Consider the following 22,987-nt stretch of genomic DNA (forward strand, 5'->3'; position numbering starts at 1 on the left):
GCTTCTAGGTTTATCCTGCTAAAGTATTCTTTCCTATACTTCACTAACTTTTTGAACCTATTCCTAAAATTTTGTTAGGAATTTATTTCAATAAATTGGTCTTGCCAGAGTAAAACTTAAAAGTCAATGGTGTATGAATTGCCTAAAAAAGAATTCAAAAGGCTTCTATTTAGCCTAGAGATACATATGTTGATCTATTCGAGTAAGATTAATTTAGAAAGGTGCTTGAGAGGAAAAAGGAAGACTCTACTTTTTTTTTCTTTCATAATCAATGTTGTACATCCTTAAAATATAAAATAAATACATGTGTTTTTTTTTATTATTGTTATTTATTAGTAGAAGATGAATGAAATTTAAGAAGTATGAACATGGAAACAGTAATTTGAATCCAGGACCACTTCCAAGTGACGCAGATCGCACACCGACCATGCGCACTGGGCTGGCCAAACAAAGAAGCCTTGCCAAACGATATTAGGAGTATGTTGAGAGCCTTAAAGGCTTCTAGAATGTTCTAGGCCGTTCAAGGGTCTTGGGAAATTGCCTAGAGATTGTACATAAGAGTCTTGTCTTGTATAGAAACTTCAAAAGACTAGGTGTAGTGAGATTTAGAGTAGAATTCTCTAGAAAATTGTAAATTTTTCTTGACTTGTCTATAAATAGGCTAAACCCCTCATTTGTAAATCATCTTGTACAAGTGTTTCCAAGAACAATACAAGTTTTCCTTAGCCTCCAACACTTCTCTTCTTTCTTCTCCTTTTTCATTTTCAAATTGGGCCTTGTTCCTTGACTTCCATATTTGCCACAGTATGTTTGCTGTTAAGCAGATTCTTTCCTTTCCTTTTTCCATTTTCTCAGTTTGTGAGACTGCCTCCCACCATCTCCATAGGTTATTTTGAAGGTCTTGCAACCCATCCCATCTCACTGGTGCTACCTTCCACACTGTTTGAGCTATCGGGCATTTGAAAAACATATGCTCCATAGTTTCTACATCCTCCCCACACCCACTACATATCCTGTCACCTTTGCCTGTTCTGTTATAGATTGTCTCCTTGGTGGCTAAGCTGTTTTGCAAACTCCTCCAGATGAAAAGCTTCAGCTTATGTTTCAAGTTCAGTTTCCAGAAGCGTTTCCAAAAGCTATGCTTTCTGATTTCCCAACTTGTTTCTTCTCCTATCCTGTCTCTTCTCATTTCATTGCTCCTTTCTTGCACAATATTTGCGTATCCTGTTTTCACAATGTACTGCCCAGATTTGGAGAAGCTCCAGAATAGCCTGTCTTTTCTTCTAAAACAGCTGAGTGGCATACTGGTGATCTTCATACTATCCTCTGGATTGAGGATTTGCTTTATAATTTCTGCATTCCATCTTCCACTTTTTATTAGCTGGTTCACTGTCTGAATCTGGCAGTTTGGAGCACGACTTGTTGTTACTGTACCTGTTCTTGTTCCCATTATCCACCTGTCCTTCCAAATGTTCAATTGACTTCCATCTCCTATCCGTTTCCACATGCCTCTCTGGATCAATCTCCCTGCGCTATGAACACTTTTCCATGACCATGATGCTGATTGAGGAGGGTTTTTATCCAGCGCATTTGGGTCTTTTAAATATTTTGCTCTGAGCACTTTACTCATTAGCAGATTTGGGGAAGTTAGTATTCTCCAAAGCTGCTTGGCAAGTAAGGCTTCATTAAAAGCTTCCAGGTCTCTAAAACCCAATCCCCCCTTTCCTTTAACTTCTGATAATTTTTTCCAACTTAACCAATGCATTTTCCTGTCTTGTTGACCACTTCCCCACCAGAAATTCGCTATGCACTTGCATATTTCCTTGCACAATCCTTTCGGCAGCTTGAAGCAAGCCATGGCATAATTTGGCATAGCTTGAATCACAGACTTTATCAGGACTTCTTTTCCAGCTGGACTCAACATTTTGTTTTTCCACCCTTTTAATTTTTTCATAATTGAGCTCTTGATGTACCCGAAGACTTGGTTCTTTGACCTTCCTATTGCCATAGGCAGACCCAAGTATCTACCACTGCTTGCTTCCCTCATGTCCCCTAGCTCTTGACACACCTCTACTCTGGCCTTTCTAGTAGTGTTCCTGCTGAAGTACACAGCTGATTTGTCACAATTGATCACTTGCCCCGACGCCTTTGAGTAAGCCTGTAAGATTTCCTTTATTTGCTTTGCCTCTTGAACTGTTGTTTTGCAGCAAATTACCGAATCATCCGCAAAAAATAGGTGCGATATTTGGGGGCTATTTTTGCATACTTTGACTCCTGTGATGTTTCCTTGGTTCATCTCCCTGTTGATCATGTAAGAAAGTCCTTCTGCACAAATTAGAAAGAGATACGGAGAAAGAGGGTCCCCTTGTCTCAGCCCCCTACTGGCTGTGATATATCCCACCCTTTCTCCATTCAGGTTAAAAGAATAGGACACAGAGGATACACAAGCCATAATCCATCGAACAAAAATAGGACAGAAGCCCATGCGCATCATCATTCTCCCTACAAATTTCCACTCCACCCTATCGTAAGCCTTAGACATATCTAACTTTAGAGCCATATAGCCTACTCTCCCTTTTTTTTTGTTTTTGAGAAAATGCATGACTTCTTGAGCAATAAGGACATTATCCATAATCTGCCTACCCGGAACAAAAGCAGATTGAGACTCACTGATACACTTGTTTAACACAATCTTTAGCCTATTAGCCAGCACTTTGGAAATGATTTTATACAAGGTATTACACAAGCTGATAGGCCTATACTGAGTCAAATTTAAAGGGTTATCAACCTTAGGAATCAGGGTGATAAGAGTTTCATTAGCAGCCCTCAGCATATTACCCGTATGGAAAAAACTAGTTACTGCATTAACCACATCTATGCAAACAATATTCCAATAATTTTGAAAGAACAACGGAGACATACCATCAGTACCAGGAGATTTATTAGGATGCATAGAAAAGAGTGCTTTTTTGATTTCCTCTTCCTTCACTGGTTGTATCAGTTGCTCATTCATTTGTCTTGAGATAGTATTTGGAACACCTTGAGTTACATCTTGCTCCTGTTCAGGATTTGCTGTTGTGAGCAGCTGTTGGTAATAGCTGCAAATTTCATTTGTCACTTCTTGTTCAGTTTCACACCATTCCCCATTGCTCCTCTGTAAAGCTGTGATTTTGTTCCTTTTCCTTGTGGCCATCACACTTGCATGGAAATAAGCAGTGTTTTTATCCCCTTCCTGCAGCCACCTGCATCTTGCTTTCTGACTCCAGTAAAGTTCCTCCTCCTTGTACGCTTTGCTGAGTTGAAGTTTCATATCCACTAGCTGCCCTCGTATCCCATCTCCATCTGACACTTTTAATTCCTGCATTTTCTTTTTAATCTGTTCCATTTTCATCCCAGAGTTCATCCTCAGCTTTCTGTTCCATATCAACAGTGTCATTCGACATTCTTTAATTTTCCTCATCACTTTAAACATTCTTGATCCCTTCTGTTCCTTTCCCCATGCAGCCTCTATGATACCTTTGCTTTCCCCATTTCTTGCCCACCTTTGGTCAAAATAAAACCTTCTTTTTGTTTTTCTCTGATTGGGAATAGTGTCCAGGATCAGACAGCTGTGATCTGAGGCTTCGGTTTCTTGGTGAATGCAAACTGCCTTTGCAAAAAGTTGGAACTAGTTCACAGAACCTAAACATCTATTCAGTCTCTCCCTCACCTCTCCCTCCCCTTCCCAATGATTACACCATGTCCATGGTTTTCCTTCAAAAGCTATATCCACCAAATCATTTTCCTTGATAAACCTATTAAACTCTCTGTAACTACCCTCGGTTCTCACTCTCCCCCCCCCCATTTTTCTTCCCCTGATCTTATATCATTAAAGTCCCCCACTAAGATCCAGAGATCCCCCCAATCTTTCTTTTTTTCCTCTATCTTTCTCCATTGCTCTTTTCTAATGTTTTCATCAGTACTGGCATACACTCCCACTAACCACCATTCACACTTTGCCTCCAGGTCCTTTATTTTTACCTCTATGAAGAAGTTACCATCAGTAATACTTTCCACCTGCACCTCCTCCTTCCAGAATAGAGTTAGACCTCCTGCCTTGCCTACCGGTTCTACCACATAACATTGATCAAATTTCAGTTGCCTCTTCACTTTTTCCATCATAGTTTTCTTGTTTTTTGTTTCACTCAGGAACACAATACTTGGAAAGTGGAGATATATCATCTCCTTTAGTTGGGGAATTGTCAAGGGTCCTCCCACACCTCGACAATTCCACACCAATGTCTTCATTTGCATAGTGGAGGCATTCCAGGGATAGCCTCCAATTCCCCTTGCTCTTTGAGCTTTTGGACCTCCTTCTTGAGTAGTTTTTGTAATGGTTCCTCCCAGTCATCCTCCTCCATTGGCACCCCAACCTCTCGTGTTCCACACATTTTCCTTTTCCCTCCTTTTGCCACCACCTGGATGTTTGTCTTCATTTCCCTTAGTGGTGATCTTTTTGCTCTGTGAAATCCTCTTTGTTGTTTTCTTTTTTCTTCCTTTCCTTGCTTAGTCATTAGTACCAGCTTTCCTTGGTTTTCCCCTTCCATGCTCTCATTTGTAATGTCCATATGTGCAGGTGAAGATGTGTTTCCTGATCCCGCCTCCACATCCTGCCCATCCATCTCCATTTTGTTCTCCATCACACTAGTTATATTCTCCTCATCCATATTCTTATTTGTTAACTCGTTCCCTCCTACCCCTTGTATTTTTCCTTTCTGCGACACCTTCAAGATCCCCCCCTCCCTTTCCCCTCTGACAATTCCTTCCCCAATTTCCTCCCCTTTGTCCCTTACCTTCCCTATATTTCCCTCTTTCTCTTCCCCAACCCCTTTCCCTCCCCCTTCTGTTATTCCTCTCTTTTCAATCTGCTTTCCTGTGTCTAAACCTCCCGTTGTCCTAACTGTTTGAACTCTATCCTCCCCTTGTCCTATGGTATGGTTTTTCACCACCATCACCTTCCCAGAGCCCTCCCTAATTGGAGATAGCATAATGTTTCCTGCTCTCATCCATGGACCAAACTGAGCCTCTCTGTGCGTCTGCTTCAAGTTCATCTCCAGTTTACACACCTTATCTCCATGTCCAATTATCCCACATTTATAGCAGAAATCCGGACATCTTTCATACTTAAATTCTACCCAAACAACTTCCCCATTAAGCTTTACAGTGGTACCTCTAATCAGAGGTCGTAATAGGTCTACCTCTACCAGTATCTTCATGTGCCTTCCCTCTTTCCCCCCTCCAGGAGGTATAATGACTTCCTTTACATTTCTAAACACCCTTCCGATCTTTACTCCCGCTGCACTGCTCATCCAGTGGGTTGGCAGATTCCATATCTGAATCCATAAGGGTGAAAATCTGAAGCACTCAATTTTCTTTTCAAAACCTGCATTCCATTCTCTAATCACTAACACCTGATTATCCAGGATCTATGGTCCTCCTCTTAGCACTCTTTCTCTTTCAGCTTCCTTGTCGAACTGAAACTGGAAGGCATTGGATCCTATTTCCGTAACTCTTAGGTTTCTGGGATACCCCCAGACATGATTTGTGAAGTTTTTGACACCTGTAAAATTAGCAATCTTGTCTCCCATTATTCTCCCCACTAGGCTTCCCCTACAGTCCTGTATGCTTAGCTCCACGTCCTCATCCTCCAGATCTATTCCTTCCACCTCAGTTTCCGACAGATCAAACCTTTTCAGTGCACTAACAAGGACTTCCTCCATCTTCTTATGGGCAGCTCACGATGTTCCCCGTACTATCTCTCGAATCTAAGAGCTCCTGCACCACCAGTTGAGGAAGCAGAAACCCCCTGAAACAAACCAGAAAGACGAAACCTTTTTTTTTTCCAAAGATTAGAAGAAAACAGAGCCGACAATCTAAGAGAAAAAAAAACGAAACTTGACAACAAACAGAAAAACAGAGAAAAGAGAAAAACCCCCTCCCCCTCTACACAGAAAGAGGAAATTCAAGTTCTGAACAATGTGCACATGGATTCTGCCTCCTGCTCATGGTTCATTACTTGTGTTTCCAACTGCATGAAAAGAAAAACTGGTCTTGGTAGAAGAGAAACACAGTCTGTAACCGAATCTGATAATGTGAACAAACGCCACTTTTTTCAATAGGTACTGGTGACTAAGAAACAATCTTTTGGAGATCTTTGCTCAATCATTCTCACCTACTGAAAGATTGGAGGTTGTGTTTTGGGATTCGAAAATTTGATTTTAGTTATTGGGCGGGAGTTTTCAGGTTTACTCTCCTACAACGAGGGGAGGAGCTCTCATTCCTAGAGAGAGAAGCTCTCACTATTGGAGAGTCTTTTAATCAACCATTCCCAACACTTCTCTTCTTTGCTCACTACTTTTAGCTTCTTTGTAATTCCAGAGGTTAGGCTAAACTAGTAAGGCGTTCCTATAGCTCAAGTCTTGAATAATTGCTAGTGCCACACAATGCGAGTGTTTATAGGAAATTAAGCAGCCCATGACACAAGGATGCATATATATGTTGTCTTCTATATTTGAATCGGGGAAAAAAATGGAGAGCTTTCTTGATGTTAAAGAAATTTTCTTTTCTACTCTTGTTTAATTTCAAAAGATCATCCTCCAATAGTTTAAGCTCCTCTCAAAGTAAAATTTATTTCAATTAAATTTTAATTCTTATGTCAACACAAATTCTAAGATTAAAGCTCTAGGAATTAGATGTATTACGTTCAAATCTCCATGCCTCCTCTCAACTTCTTAAATCTCGCTCTTCTCCTGCTAAAAAAACATAACTTATGTTAATAATATTCCTGTATTGACTTGGTGAATCCAAAGTCAGACTTTAATTTATATGATTACTAGGTATTTTTTGTTAATCTTCAAGCCTCATATTTAATGATGTAATTAACTAACTAGTAAATTAATGGTACTTTATGTGGCTTCATCTCCTTTCTAGAAAATCTATCTTCCGTTCTTGTCCTATGCTCGGTTAATTACCCGACGGATATAGCGGCATTTGTGCATACTGCTGAGGTAAAAGTCAAGACTCCTACATGACTAAAGGAAATTTATTTCAACTAAACTATATTTCTGAATAAATTATAAAAAATTTTAGAAATTAATTCCTACTCCATAAAGAATTCTAGTTCAAAACTAAGACCTCCAAGTCCAAAATCAATTAAAAAGCCCAATTATTATTAAGAGTGCGCTTATGTTTGGAATATAATAAAGTAATTAAAATTTATAATGACGGCATTGTAGGAAAAAAATTTTAATCACTAACCCAAATATGGCTATTCTTTTTTATTTCTATTTTAGATTTGACTTATTGAGGTTCCCTTCATGGTGTGCACTAAAGGGTGATTACACTAAAGGATTTGGCTTCCAATTAGTCATTGTTATAGAAATTGATAGGTTTTAGCACATTAGATTTATGAACTCTTTTTTTTCCCTTTTGAAGACTTAAATTTTTTTACCATCATATGTAATTCTATTATACTGCTTATTTTCATCATTTGATTCATAATGCCTCGGTAAATCAAGGCCAATTTGAAAGAAACAATAGCCAATAATTAACACAAAAAGAAACATCTTAAAAGTGCAATAAGGATGAAAAAGATTGATCACATTCTCAACGATAATAGTGATAGAATTGAGGATGAACATTTTTGCAAATCTCACAAAAGACTTGACGTTGACCATTGAAAAAGGAAACAATTGGATAAGCAATAATTATCTGACCAATGCTTTACACTAGGGGTGACAATTTCCGACATGACCTGAAAACATGACACGAATATAACACGAAATTAATAGATTTGGGTTAAGATTTCGCGGGTTCAGGTCAGAATCGGGTCGAATCCGATAAACTCGAAAAGAAAACGGACCGAATTCAGGGTCAACCCGTGGGTGACCCAATATAACCCGATAACCTGTTTACAAATTAAAAATAATTTAATAAACATAAAAATTATTTTATCTAACTAAACTAAGTTATTCTTTTTTTCCAAAGGCATTAATCACTTAATCTTAAATAAATTTATTTAACTTGTGTGAAGTTGAAATTATTATATTTGGACAAATAATGTATTGTATTATTTTTTACTTTTCTACTGTTTTAATTTATTTTATATTTGGTTTGGGATAAAACACTTGTACGGTGTTTTAATTTATTTTAAATTTGGTTTGGGATTATTTATTTAAAATTTTATTACTTGATTATGTAATTAGTCTTGTGAAATTGGTTTTATTAGAAATTACAATGATAAATTAATAAATTAAAATTATGTTTCGGATCATTTCAGGTCGACCCGCCAACCCGTCAATCCAAAATTTTCGGGTTCGGGTCAGATATCCTGACTTGTTTCGGGTTGGTGAGTCAAGTTCGGGTCAGTAGGTTTTCTGTTATACCCGAGTCTCAACCTGACCCACCAACCCAATTTAGACCCAATTGCCACCCCTACTTTACACTTTGTAATATCATATAATACAAGGTAATTCAAATTGAACTTGCAGTCTAACAGCTACGTGATTAATGACCAGAAGAATATATGGTATATGTTAATTAGCTACAAATATATGTGAGAAGAGCAAAACTTAGGATCCAATAGCTTGTATACTTGCAAGAAACTACTACACAAACAAACAATAACTCTTTTGGCCGGAATGTGATTAGAGTATCTTATGAGCTAGAATCTTATACTAATCGATGACAAACATCTATAAAATAGTTAGAGTCTTACTCTCATCCTAGCAAATCAATTTCTTAGCTTGAGATGTACATGATGATAACAAATTTAAGTTTCTGTTTAAAAAGTATCATTTGTGAATACAATTTTTTGTAAATTGCCAGGTTTTATTATTATTTTTTATCAGTTAATAACTTCCAAATATTAGATTCATGGTTTCTTTTTAGAAATTCTTTTTTTTATTTGATATATTTACTTTAATTTGACATATATGCATTATTCATGTGTAATAAGCGGTAGGGTTTTTCCTTTTTGGCTTCTGCTATTGTCAAAAAATTTTGTTTTCTTTTGTAAGTCAAAGTCAAATAAGGATTTGTTATGCTTTATGTTATATCCAGAACCTAGTAGAATAAGATTAAGTAGCATTACATTATTTGGCAGAAACTATGTTTAATTAAACAATTTCATTCCAAATCTAACTATATATTTCGTAAAGAAAATGCAATATAGTTCTCTTCCTAAAATAAAAACTTAACAATGATATTACACAATTACCCTCAACAATATCAATAAGTCAATCAAATTTGGAGCTAGCCCTAATATGTTATGGGAGAGTTAACATTGGAGAGTAAAAACTAATTTTTACAATAATTAATAAAGTAGAAATACTTCTTCAATTTCCTTTTACAATATGGTTTCCCTTTTTTTGGGTTTAACTTTGTTTTACAATATGGTTTCCCCCTTTTTTTTTTTTGTTTAACTTTGTCTGAAATTCCTTTCCTTTTAGAATACTAAATTTAAGAACACAGTAATTACATCAACACTAATATCCATAAATATCCCTCACCAATTCATATTTGAAATTTAAGGTACGTTTCATTATTTAATTATAAAAGGATAAAACTGGAAAGCGAAAACTAAATCACTAAAACACCAAATCACACTGGTGCTTTTAATAAATATATGATTTACTTTTTGTTTTTAATTCCCATCAAATTACAAAATTAGTCTATATATGTATGTATTATTGAAAACAACATAGTTTATGATAATATTTTACTGGGGGTACTGAAAGAGTGTTAATGATAATATTTTACTGGGGGTAATGAAAGAGTCCACATTGCCCTAGTGTTGATCGACCACGGAAGGGGAAAAGTATTCCATAATCGAAATACATTACGTAACAGTAATGCACTAGTGCCAGTAAAATCTTAGCAGATAGCAAAATTGAGTCCTCCTATTTATCTTGTGGTGCCATTGCCGTGCGTGAAGGACTCCTACTTAATTGATTAAATGAGATTGGTATTAAATTATGGATCTTTCTAACGGTGCTCGGACACTTGTTAACATACATAAAACTTAGCTAACCTATTATGTATATATACATGTTAATAATTAGTACCCTCTCTTACATTTATATATTTTTCTTATTTAATCTTGTTTATCCTCTCTTATATTTATCTAATTTTCTTAATCAATTTTACATTTTTAAAAATATGACACCTGAAATATATTTTAACGAGTGTTTATTAGACAGACCCTTAATTATTAATGTATCACGCACCACCATTGCACGTGAACTATCTTATGTTGCAGGTGGTGGAGGTGCTCAAAGATAGGGGCATAAACGAGTAATTAGGTCCTACACCTTAGCATTTAAGATTATCTGTTTATTTTAACAAGTTTAAAATTATATTTAAATTTGGCTTGTTTATTGATCAAACCAAACTCGAATGAGATTTTATAGAGTCAAACTCGAGTCAAGTTTGAGTAATATGAATTTTGTACATGCAAATTTTAATTTTATGTATAATCAAATCAAGTTTGAACCGAATTTAAAAGTTACTGAACACATACTTCTATTCAATTTTAGTTTGATTCGTTGATGAATTCAATTCAAACGAGGGGTCCACAGGGGGAATTCTATGGGCCTTTTCATACTATTTTGGACACGTTGGCTGAATCTGTTGCACTCGTCCGTGGACTTCAAGTTTGTTTAGATTCCTGAAAGTTCACAACGGAACTGGAAAACTGACAAGGGTCGAGGGCCCAGGTGTCTTCTCTTCTCCACACCTTCCGTCCACAGGCCACTCCTAACACTCAAAAGAATCGGCCTCATTAGCCCATTCCTTACAGTCAAATGCATCGGCGCATTTTCCACAGCCCACTCCTAACAGTCAGTATTGATTGAGAACTTTATTAAATACTCAGATCAAAATATTTTTTTTTGGAAGAGTTCAAGAGATGTAGACGTTAATATAATAAAATAACAATATATAACAAATTTTTTTTGACACATTGAAATTGGTATGGTATTCTACATCACTATCCAATTTAACAATACTCCATCTCCGTCATGAAAAATATCCATCCTATTACATTCACCCTGACAGCAGAGAACCCTGATCCGAATTCATTGAATTTGTTTTTGATTATTTGAAATTTTGTGTATATACACTTCAACATTATAGGAGCTTGTAAAAGTATAATTGTGGCTTTAGGCCTCATTAACAATGGGAAAAAAAATTAACCCCTTTATAACAAAGTTAATGATCTCGATTAATTTTAAAAAAAAGTAAAGAACAAATTTTATATATGTTTGGATAGCAAATTTTTCCAAAAATTTTTTTTGCTTGCATCATAAACACATTTCTCAATTCACCTTTTTTATATTTCCAACCGCCTTTTTATCATTACATCACAAAAAGTGCTACAGTAATTATTCCAGATAATTATTTGGAATAATGCTCTATACTTTTTTAGATACAACTAGTGGTTATAAATTTTTGAACTTGACACATTAGGAAAATTGTTTAGTAATAATTTCTTATGTAGGTTTTTTTTACCTACATTTTATCGTAAATATATTGCATCAAAAGCATGCCAGTGAACAATCAAAGGTCTTCTATATAGTTTTCAATCTAGAAGGACCTGGATCGATCCAACTACACTGGACCTGGATACATTTTTTTTTTTCTTTCCTAAGCATCCAAAAACACTTAGGAAAAGGGAACCGCGTGCATGTGTTAAAACATTTTCAAAAGTAGACAGTAGCTTTCAAAATCTTTTAATGATATCACTTTTAGGAAGTTGTCTGTTTTCGACTTAAAAAAGATAAAGTACAAATCATTATCACTTTAAAAAATCTCACAGCCTTTAGCTTAAATTAATAATAACGTAATTGTAAATTATTAAGAATATGCCCTTGCCGAGGAGATGTAAGGGTACGTTTTTTAATTTTTTATTTTTGGCAAACCCCGTCCATGGGATGGGGATGCCAACCCCCTATTTTATCGCAACGGATCTTCTGTCCCACGCTCTGTGTCACCCTCTGTGCCACTTTTTATTATATTGCTATTTCTCTTACATAAACATCATGTTTTAGTTCTTTTTTGTTTCCTTAAGATCCAATAACTATTAATTCAGTAATATACAAAATTTATCAAACTCAAAAAATCAAAATGCATAAAAAATGAAATTTTTTATAAATTTTCTACTGTATTTTTTAATTTTCTATTATATATTACTTTTTTGAAGTTGTTGTATTTATTTTTTACTGAATTAATAGTTATTAGATCTTAAAGAAACAAAAAGAACTAAAACATGATGTTTATATAGGAGAAATAGCAATATAATAAAAAGTGGGACAGAGAGTAGCACAGAGTGTGGGACAGAAAATCCATTGCGCAAATTTCCTTAGGATCAAGCCATAATTGTTACTCAATTCTGGCTTATTGCACATTAATGGAGCATAAATTGCAGCGTCATTCCAATCGTTCCAATTTGGAATGGTCAAAGTCTTCCGCCAACAAAAAATGTACACTTGCCTTTGATGCCGTCTTAGAGACTCAAGTCTTTCATTAGGCTATGGATAAAGGTGGGGGATCTTTTAATGGTTAGTTGTTTTCACACTCAGCTATAATTTTAATTAATATGATTGGTGTATTTAGTAATAGCAAGACTTTTCAAAGTTGAAAATCTTTCTCTTTCTAGGTTTTTATAACCTTGTTCTCAACTACTTCTGATTTTATAAATGTTGATTCTAGAAAACCAAAATAAGAAAAAATAACAACATAGATATTTTTTATTTTTAGTTTTTTTAAGAATCAAAAAATCCAAAATCAGGATATTAAAAGTAACTAATAATGCAAAAAATAGTTTTTCGAAATTAGAATCTAAAATTAGGCCAGTGGAGAACAATGCCTATATCATGCTAACTTTCTCTCGAAATTTATTCATGCTATAGAATTATCCCTAAAATATGGTGTCAAATATAATTCATTTACGACCTCAGAGAGGTGAGATCTTCTTAACAAAATTTGGAGGTTCATTTGGTTGTTTCAAATCCTTTGTCTTGAAATTACCTTCTATCCTGTTATCCTATGTTTATACAACTGTCACGTGATGCATTGATAAATCAAGCAAACCTTTGACTTGTTGACCAAGTTTATTATCCGTGTGCTTGAGTTATCAATGCATCAATACACATGATAATTGTATAAATACGGGACAAACGGGATAAAAAATAATTTCGGAACTGAGAATTTGAAATACGTGTGGTTCGTAGTTTGGATAAGCATTCTAGGATTAATTAAATGAAATGAGTTGACCTGAGTTTGTTGAAAGAAAAAAAAGTACGAGTTGATAGTTTACTTTCTTAGATCTTGTCGACAATCAAATACTTTGTCCTTCATGTGCTATTAAACTCCAAATTTTTTCTGAAGTTTTCTATCAACTAAAATGCATATACATAGACGTAGTCTTTGTCTGGAAACATATATCAGAGTATAAATTGTCTTCCTTGTAACCTTTGTCGTCAGAACTTTCCTGCAAAAAATCAGCATGGTTGGAGAAGGGGCACAAATTTGGGGGGAAAAATATGAAGTTTAGACAGCTAATTACTAGAACCAATCTGTCACTGTGGAGTATTTTGTTAACATATGTTACTTTTTTCTTAAATGTTAAAAAATTATGTAAATCTTCTTCTCATATCCTTTTTTAAACATTATTCATCCATGTATCCAAGATGGCTTCATAGTATCTCCGTCTTGAAATGTGGTTCATACGTTAATATAAGCATATGTTGATTGAAGATCAAATGAATGATGAAAACCAGTGATAAATTAATCAAGCACTAATTTTACTTCGCGTCTTTGAACTTGTATTACTTTTTTACTTTGCACCCTAAATTTATATTTTGGACACTTTGCATCCTGAACTCTCAATTTTGGATACTTTGCATCCTCAACTTTCAATTTTGTGCTATTTAACTCCAATCAATGATAAAATATTACCAAAATTAATGAGGTAAATGATGGTGTAAGTTAGTAATAATACAATACATTGTACCAGCTGCGATTCCATGACTCTTTTTGACCTCTTTCAGTACATGGTCATTAATTTGTATGGTTTGAATCACTAATATTGTAGCAAAATTAACAAAATAAAAGGTAATGTAAATTAATGACAATATATTGTTTTCTTCTATCTATGATACCTTAGCTTTGTTTAACCACTTCTAGCAAATTATCATTGATTTATAAGGTGCTTTACACAGTTAATTTTGCTAACGTTGTCATTGTTTGGACTTAAATATGATAAAATATATAAAATTAAAGTTTATGGTATAAATTTAAAAAAAAAATGATGCAAGTTTAACAGTGCAAAATGAAGTTAGTGCTTTTAATTCTTGGAGAGCCGTTTGTGGCTAAAGTTCTATCTACTCCTACTTTTGGGACACATTGCCGAATTCCTCTTTTGTTGGTGGAACGGGTCAAGGCAGCGCGTGAACCAGATCGGACCACGTAAGGCGGTTCTCCCAACCGCGAACTCAAGTTTTGCCTTCTCTTCGGTCTTGACCAACAAAAAAAATTAAAAAAAATTCACATCGTTTCACGTGGATGCATTTACAATTGCCTAGAAACTCAGTCAATGTTTGCTTGCCATTGCAATTCTTTAGAAAATGTCCAATAAGTATAGAGTAAAGAGCAAAATACCAATTTAGTCCCTCAACTATTTACCTAAAGTCACAATAGTCCCTAAGTTTATTATGAACTAGTTTAGTCCCTTAACTATTTTTCCAAAACCAAGCCGAAATGGTCTCTCACATATGTTTACGGAGCCAGTTTGGTCCTTATTTGGCTCATTCACCTAATTTATTAACTTTTTGCACTCACAATTAGCCGCAAAATATGAAATTTATTAAAACAATAGAAAAATAGACATGTGTGAGAAAATCGACAACAAAATTAAACCACATAGAGAGCAAGAAAAAAATAGAGCTTCTTATGGAGAATAAAATGGAGTCGATGCCTAAAAAAAATTTCACATGGATCAAATTTCAATCCCACTAAATGGGAAAAGAGGGAAAAATAACATAACAAAAATACGTAAAAAGCAGAAAAAAAAAAGTGCCAACAATATGGTTACCCTTTTAAGAAATAAAGTTGAAAGAAGTTCAACTTTTTTGCTTTCCATAAAATTCAATTTCATTGCTAATTTCTTGACAAAAAATTTTTTGTTCTATTGTTTTAAAAAGGATATGGCTAGATCTTTTCTTTTGCCCTTAGTTGTCGGTGCAAAAAAGTTAAAAATGTGGTGGATCAGCAAATAAGGACCAAATTGCTCATCTAAATATAGGCGAGAGACAATTTTAGTGTAAGTAAAATAGTTGAGGGAGTAAATTAGCTGATAATAAAGTTCAAGACTATTTTAGTTTTATAAAAATAGTTGAGGGACTAAATTGACACATAAAAAAGTTGAAGGACTATTTTATCTTTAGCAAAATAGTATATAGACTAAATTGATGTTTTGTTCATAGAGTAAAACACGAAAATACTTTGTCTAGGGGTAACATTTTTTGACATTTTTTTTTCAATTTGTATAGCACAAGAAATTCCCATGTAGGTACTAGAGATAAATATTGCATATAAGTGCATCTCATTCGATTTTTTTCACTTGTCTTTTATTTTCAGCATCAATTGAGATTCAACACAAGAAATTCACTGTTTTCCAAAACCAAAATACAAAATCCTCCGCATAATCAATGGACAACTTCTATTACAAGTTGCAATCTTATTCTATCAAACAGCAATCAACGTAATCGAAATCAGCTGCTTTATTTCACATCTGCATAACCAGCAATTCAATGTCATGACTGCAAAAGAACTATGGTCATCATGATCATGAGATCACATAACTGTAAGACCATTGATGACTTGGAGTTTATACCTTTACTTTCCTCACCTCCTCCTACGAAAGGACCTAGCGGACAGGGTTGGGATACTCTGCTCGTTCCTGAAGAAATTTTCAGGATCTACCAGAGTCTTCACTTTAACCAATCTATCAAAATTGTCTTTGAAATATTTGCGCCCATAAACTTCTCCTTCACTATAACTGTTCTTTCCATTGTCAGTTGTACCAATATCAAGATCCCTATAGTTGAGAAAAGCCTGCCTTGGATTACTTGATACATAAGGGGTCATGAAACTGTATAGTTCCCTTGCTTGGGCAATGTAGTGATTTGTTATGTTGGGGCTTCCATCTTCCCAATTCACTGAGTATTGAATCTTGTAAATGATCCCAGCCCTGTGTGGAAATGGTGTTTCATTTGCAGGCATTTCACTCATTCTTCCACCATATGGATTGAAAACAAATCCAGGTTTTCCAAGCTGAACCATTTTCTTGAAGATTGAAGTCAGTGCATCCTTAGGAATTGGGGTTTGGACATAATCTGATTTTCTCTTCAAGAAATTGACACCAGAAGTTCTGTTAAGAAGAAGTTCAGGATTTGCCCCAATGTCGAAATTGGACCAGAATAGCATTGACTGTATCCAGCTACCTTCTTTACAATCACTTTTCTTCAATCCCAGTTCAGGGAATCCAGCATTCATCACAGACATAAGACTCTTTGAATCTCCTAGATACAATGCAATGAATGTTAACCTGATGATCTTCTGACCCTTACTTTTGCCACTTTTTGAAGTAATTGGTTGGACAAGAACTCTTATGAAGAGACCATTGTCAATTTTGTCAGCAACATTCTGCCACTTGACAAGAATATCTGTTGCATTTTCTGCCTCAGTCCTCTGAACATTAAAGACAGTTACTATCTCAGGCACCTGGACTAACTTAAGTTTGTATGCCAAAACAACCCCAAAACTGGCACCACCACCACCCCTGATAGCCCAGAAAAGATCTTCCCCCATCGCCTTTCTATCCAAAACCTGGCCTTTAACATCAACAATCTGTGCATCAAGAACATTGTCTACCGAGAGACCAAATCTACGTAACATCGCACCATAACCACCCCCGCTGATGTGCCCACCAAGGCCTAAAGTTGGGCAAAGACCAGCAGGGAATCCATATGCATTGCTCTTTTCCCAAATTCTATAGTAAAGTTCCCCAACTGTCGCCCCAGCTTGTACCCAAGCAGTTTCACTTGGGATATCAACATGGATGGACCTCAGATTGAACATGTCAAGAATGATAAACGGGACATCAGAAACATACGAGATGCCTTCATAATCATGACCACCGCTACGGATTTTTAGCTCAAGCCCTGTACCTTTGGCGCATAAAACTGCTGCTTGAACATGTGGGATTTCCAAAGGTGTGACAATTATGGATGGTTTTTTTGTACTGGAAGTGTTGAACCTTAGGTTTCTAACATAGGCCTGTAATACAGAATTGAATGAAGTGTTTGTTGGACTATAAAGGATCTTCGAAATCTGGCCACTTGGGATTCCATTTTTTGTTAGACAAGCAGCAAAATTGTCATAGATTGAATGCGAAGCAGCAATACAAAAGGGTTGAGAATTGAAAGTGAAAATGGGAAGGAGGAGGAGGACGAGGAAGGGGAGCATGGTAGAGGGCGTGTAATTTGGTAACTGAAAGCTGTTTCTGATAGTAATGTATTTTGGATGTCAGCAAATGGGCAATAGGACAGAACACAAGGGTTCTGTACTATATACTTGTTATTAACAAGTTTAGTACGCGACTAGACTGGGTATTAGATCGTGGGCTGGTCGAAAGTTTGAAAAATTGATGGAAATGTAATGGGAACTGGAAATGATGCGGTGAAGATTCCCGTGTAAGGGCAAAACAAACTTTGGACCATGCAATTAATGAATAACGATTGACAAAAATTTAATTCCAGAGTAGGCAAAGACAAAGAAGGAACACAGATTGACAAAGCTACGACGAAGATTCCCGTGGAGGGATAAGCAAAATTTTGGCCATATGGTTAATGAATAGTGAATTAATGATGTTCCCTATTGGTTTTGGTAAATTACTGAGTTGGTTTATTTAACTTTCTACTAAGTGGACAATAATCTATCTTTTCGCCATATGAACGTATATAATGTTTGTTTATTTTTTGTGCTTTTTATTCTTTTTTTTTTTTTTTTTGGTAATAATTAACTCACTTCCTCAGGGGGAGAGATGGGTTAGGTGGTCTGGAGAGAGAAAGTATAAGTGAGAGATTTCAGATTCAAACCCTCCCACTTATACTAAAAAATTTTAAAAAAAAACTCCCCTCGTCTTTCACTTATTTATAGCAACTCAATAAATTTGTTAGTTTCCGCTTTATATACATTTATATTGATTATACTTTACTAAATCCTTTGGTCAATCAACTCATAGTTTTTTCTTAATTTATTTCCAATCAAATTTTGCATTCTTATTTTTTGGCATATTAGAAGTTACTATCACTAAAATTTGGGAAAAATTTATTATTTTCTACAATTCATTAGTTCCTTATTTGTAACAAATTTAAATCAACATATTGATTATTTACTTTTTTTATTCTTTTTTGGTAACAATTAATGCGCTTCCTCATTTTTAACAACTCTTAACGAATTTATTAATTTCCACCTTATATACATTTTTATTAATTATGACTTGCTAAATCTTTTATCAATCTTTTATTAATTATGACTTGCTAAATCTTTTATCAATCATATATAAATAATAGTAGTTGCTAAATATTTTAATTTCCACCTTATCTCTGTGTGTGTGTGTGTGTGTAGTGTGTGTGTAATCACTAGTCATGGGACCTAGTAGCGAGGGAGTTGATAATGCTGTTCGGTGCCAGTTTTGATAAATTGTTAAGTTGGCTACTTTAACCTTTTACTAAGTGGATCTCTATTTTTTCGTCACGTGGCCGTATACAATGTTTGTGTGTTTTTTTTTTTTTTTAAAGTTTTTAATTCTTTTTCTTTGGTAAGAATTAACTCGGTTCCTTCTTTTACTTTCTTATTTATAGCAACTCTCAGTCAATTTATTAGTTTCCATCTTATATACATTTTCACTAATTATGCCTTACTAAATCTTTTTATTAATTAACTTATAGTTTTCTTTTTTGTTATTTATTCCAATCAAGCTTTCTATTCTTATTTTTTGGCATGATTATATATTAGAAGTTACCATTACTGAAACTTGGACAAGTTTTATTTTTTCTATAATTCATTATTTCCTTATTTGTAAAAAATTAAATCAACATATTGATTTCCTACTTTTTATTCTTTTTCTAACAATTAATTCCATTCCTTATGTATAGAAAACTTTTAATCAATTTATTAATTATTGCCCTATTTACTTTTTATTAACTATGCCTTACTAAATCTCTAACCATTCAACTTATGGTTTTCCTAGTTCTTAATTCTCTCTGACCACATTTTGTATTCTTATTCGTTGACTTGATTGTATATTAGAACATGCTATTACTAAAATTTAGACAATTTTTTATTGTTTCTATAATTCATTACTTCCTTATTTATAACAAATTTCAACCAACATATTGATTTCCTACTATATACACATTTTCATTGATTTTGTGTTTCTTTTTTCTTTTTATATTCATGAATCCAATACTATTCAATTTTTATTTTGCTAGATTGTTGATTTTGCCTTTCTTGATTTTTTTTATCAATCAACTCACAGTTTTCCTTTAAAAAAAAAAAAAATTCTCCCATCATGTTTTCTATTTCTATTATTTGGCTTGATTAGTTGTTACTACTTCGAAAATGTCGATAATTTTTAGTTTCTATCTTTTGGTATTCCATATTTTTAGCATAGGTCTCATCCATATCCATTTAAGTTGTATAATCAGTTATAAAATTTTTCTAAATTTTTTCTATTATTTATTATTTTTTCTCCTTTGAATACCAATTTCATAACAACTTATTACAGTCTAAAATTCATTTTGACGTAAGCATAGATTGGAAATGTTCTTAATTCTCTATTTATAGTTTTTTTCCAATCATGACCATATGCTATTTTTTTTTTAAACAAACGATACCAATTTTATAAATATTAACATTTGATAACACAAGAGTTAATTACAAAAAGGGGTAACTAACCCCATATCCTTTCTAGCTAGTTCTGATAACCAATATGGGATTGATCCTTCCCATTCAATTATCCTATCTGACTTAACTACAAATTGAGCCATAGCATGGCTACAACTATTAGCAGTTCTGGGAACAAACAAAAACAAACAGCATGTAAAGCTCTTCTTCAAGTCTTCAATGGCTTCCAGGATTGTTTGTATCATCTTACATTCCTGCACATTGCCTGAGTTGATTAGGCTCACCACATATTTGCAGTCGAATTGGACCTCTATTGTAGTCCACCTTGCAGATTTGGCCATTTCCAGTGCACATCTTATTGCCAATGCTTCCTCGGTTGTTGCTTCACCTCTCCTCCTCGCCGTGATGCCTTTTGCTTTTACTATCACTCCACGCCAATTCCTTGCAATTATCCCCAAGCCTGTCCGGACCATCTTAGCTGAGAGTGCCGCATCTGTGTTAATCCTTATGACTCCTTCTTTAGGTGGTTCCCATTTTTGTTGTGACTGACCATTCTCTCCTGAAGTTGTATCTGGCCGTCCAGTGGTTTCATTTTCAGCTTCATACTCGAGCCATTCTCTCTGTGCTTTATCAACAATCAGTTTTGCATCCACCCTCTCAGCTTGGAAGGTCATTTTGTTTCTCATGACCATATGCTATTTGTGTGAATATCTTTTATTTTTTTTTTTTCCTTTAAAGAATTTTTTCTCATTAATTTTTTTTTACATTTAAAAAAATCAAATATTAATATATTCCCTAATACATTTACTTTTCTCACATGATACTTTACCATCGTCACATTAAGGTCTGTTGGGAGCTAATGATCATTGTTTCGTGAAAAAAGAGTAACTACTTTTATTTCATTTAGTTCATTATTTGTCTTATATTTAATATCTTAAATTTTATTAAATTTATTATTTTAGTTCTTTTGTATCCATGTTAATTTAAAAACAAAAATTTCAAAAATAAAAATTGCCTATATAAATGCACTGGTTAATAACTAGTGGTATAATATTTCCACTGTATCTAGGTACTTATCCAACAAAAAATTTTGAATGAATGGACATTGTTTAATGTGCATATATTTTTGGAAAAATTTAAGATATGAAAATGAAAATTTTGAATATTCAAAAAAGGTTGTGACTTTGGTATAATACAAGAATGGGGAATTGTGGAGGAGGGAGGGTTAGGTTGGGTGGTTATGTGGGAAGGTAGAGCACTAATTACTTACAAAAAGAGAAAAAAAAAAAAGAATGGGGAATTGAGCAGTAATTACTTCAATTTCAAATATAATTTATTTTTTTCGAAACGATATTTGACTTGTATTGATAGCTTTACGCTTGTGAGCAAATGTCCATCAATTCTACACAAAAAGTGTACATGGCACTGAGGATTGATCCATTCCTTATCATCAATTATGCCCAATGCATAAGAACTAATTCTATAACTTACATGATTGTCATCCTTAATAACAAAACAAAAGAAACACATGTGAAAAGACAATTTTAAGTTGCTTATATCCTCCACCAGAGTAGACAGTTTGATATCTTGGCCCTTTGAGATGAGACTATACTGTTGTATTAGTTGCTTGTCATTGATTTGAATGACAATTATCCTTCATCTCCTCACAGCCATTTTTACTTATTGCAAGCTTGACTGCTTTGGCTTCATCCAGTTGTTCAGAGGTGTTGCATCTTTCATGCACGGCCCATGCTGCTACCACTGTGTCACTCTCATCCATAGCAGTCACCCCTATACCAATACTCACTCTGATTGTTCCTTCTGCTTCCTGTTTTGTCAGATGAAGAGCCTGGGTTATTATTGTTTCTGCTGTGCTCTGCCTTCCTTTTTCCTTCATTGCTTCGTTGTATTCTAGCTACTCCCCCTTTGCTTTCTGGATAACTTTCAAAGGATGCTTTTGCTATGTGCTCAATTCCCATTCACTCCTGTTTTTCCAAATCTGCCACAGTATATTGATAGTTCATGCTAGATGGTCAACTCTTGATTGTCTATTTCTAGTCCCTGTGATTGCAATCCACCATGCACTGAACCATCCTTGCTGTTCCTTGGCCCCATCCCACTGAATAGGTGCAATTTGCCAAACCTCTTTAGCCTTACAGCAATTTCAGTAGTGCATGCTCCACTGTCTCAATGCATTTCCCACACCCTTTGCGCATGCGGTCTCCCACTTTTGTTCTACTGAAGATCACTTCATTGACTGGGCAGTGCATTATTGATGCATTTCCGCATGAACATCTTCAATTTGTGCATTATATTTAATTTCCACAAGCTTGACCACAGCTGCTTAGAGGATTTATTAACACTTGTTCACAACCAAAACGAACACCTGCCAATGGTCCACGGCCCAAGTATCTTCTCTTCTTCACACTTTTCGTCCATAGGCCGCTCCTGACCAGGGCTGTCAATGGATTGGATTACCGCGAGCTTAGCACATTTGGCCCGAAAAAGGTTCAACAAGAGAAAAACTTTGGACCTAAAAATTAGGTCCAAACTAAATATGAAGTGAGGTCATGTCAAGTTTAGACCCGATTAAAATCCGATCATATATAAGTATAATTTGCTCCCATAGATCAATCTATCTACATTGTTGTTCTTAACAGGTTTTGCTTTGTTCTTAAGTAATTATTCATAAAACTTTTTTTTTTAAAAAAAAAGGAAAAAGAAATCGCATTCTTTTGTTAAACATTTTCAAACGCAAACAGTAGCTTCAAAAAGCAATTTAAGAGATCACTTTTAGGAGTTGTGTAGCATCCCACTTTGGACTTGGAAGAGGAAAGGAATGGGTTTAAATACTTGGGTGTTTGGGCTATTAAGTAATTTGGGTTAACCATTTTGGACTAATGGATTTCGGTCCAAAAATTATTTAAGCCAACTCTTGGATTCGGATCTTGGCAATTGATATTAGAGCGAGTCTCGT

General features: G+C 34.7%; 2 protein-coding genes across 2 annotated transcripts; both read right to left on the reverse strand.

Annotated features, from left to right (window-relative positions):
- Nucleotides 1-670: 670 nt before the first annotated feature.
- On the reverse strand, nucleotides 671-4,158 carry LOC140014197 (uncharacterized). Its single transcript, XM_072064621.1, has 2 exons — nucleotides 4,021-4,158; nucleotides 671-3,649 (listed from the first exon to the last, which is right to left on the reverse strand). The coding sequence occupies exons 1-2, from the start codon at nucleotides 4,156-4,158 to the stop codon at nucleotides 671-673; spliced, it is 3,117 nt and encodes a 1,038-aa protein (XP_071920722.1).
- Nucleotides 4,159-15,681: 11,523 nt separating this feature from the next.
- On the reverse strand, nucleotides 15,682-17,648 carry LOC113707906 (berberine bridge enzyme-like 21). Its single transcript, XM_027230302.2, has one exon. It carries the CDS (start codon nucleotides 17,563-17,565, stop codon nucleotides 15,943-15,945), a length of 1,623 nt encoding a protein of 540 aa, XP_027086103.1. The 5' UTR covers nucleotides 17,566-17,648; the 3' UTR covers nucleotides 15,682-15,942.
- Nucleotides 17,649-22,987: the final 5,339 nt, after the last annotated feature.

Source organism: Coffea arabica, chromosome 9c, assembly GCF_036785885.1.
Source record: "Coffea arabica cultivar ET-39 chromosome 9c, Coffea Arabica ET-39 HiFi, whole genome shotgun sequence".
In the NCBI taxonomy this organism is placed as follows: Eukaryota; Viridiplantae; Streptophyta; class Magnoliopsida; order Gentianales; family Rubiaceae; genus Coffea; species Coffea arabica.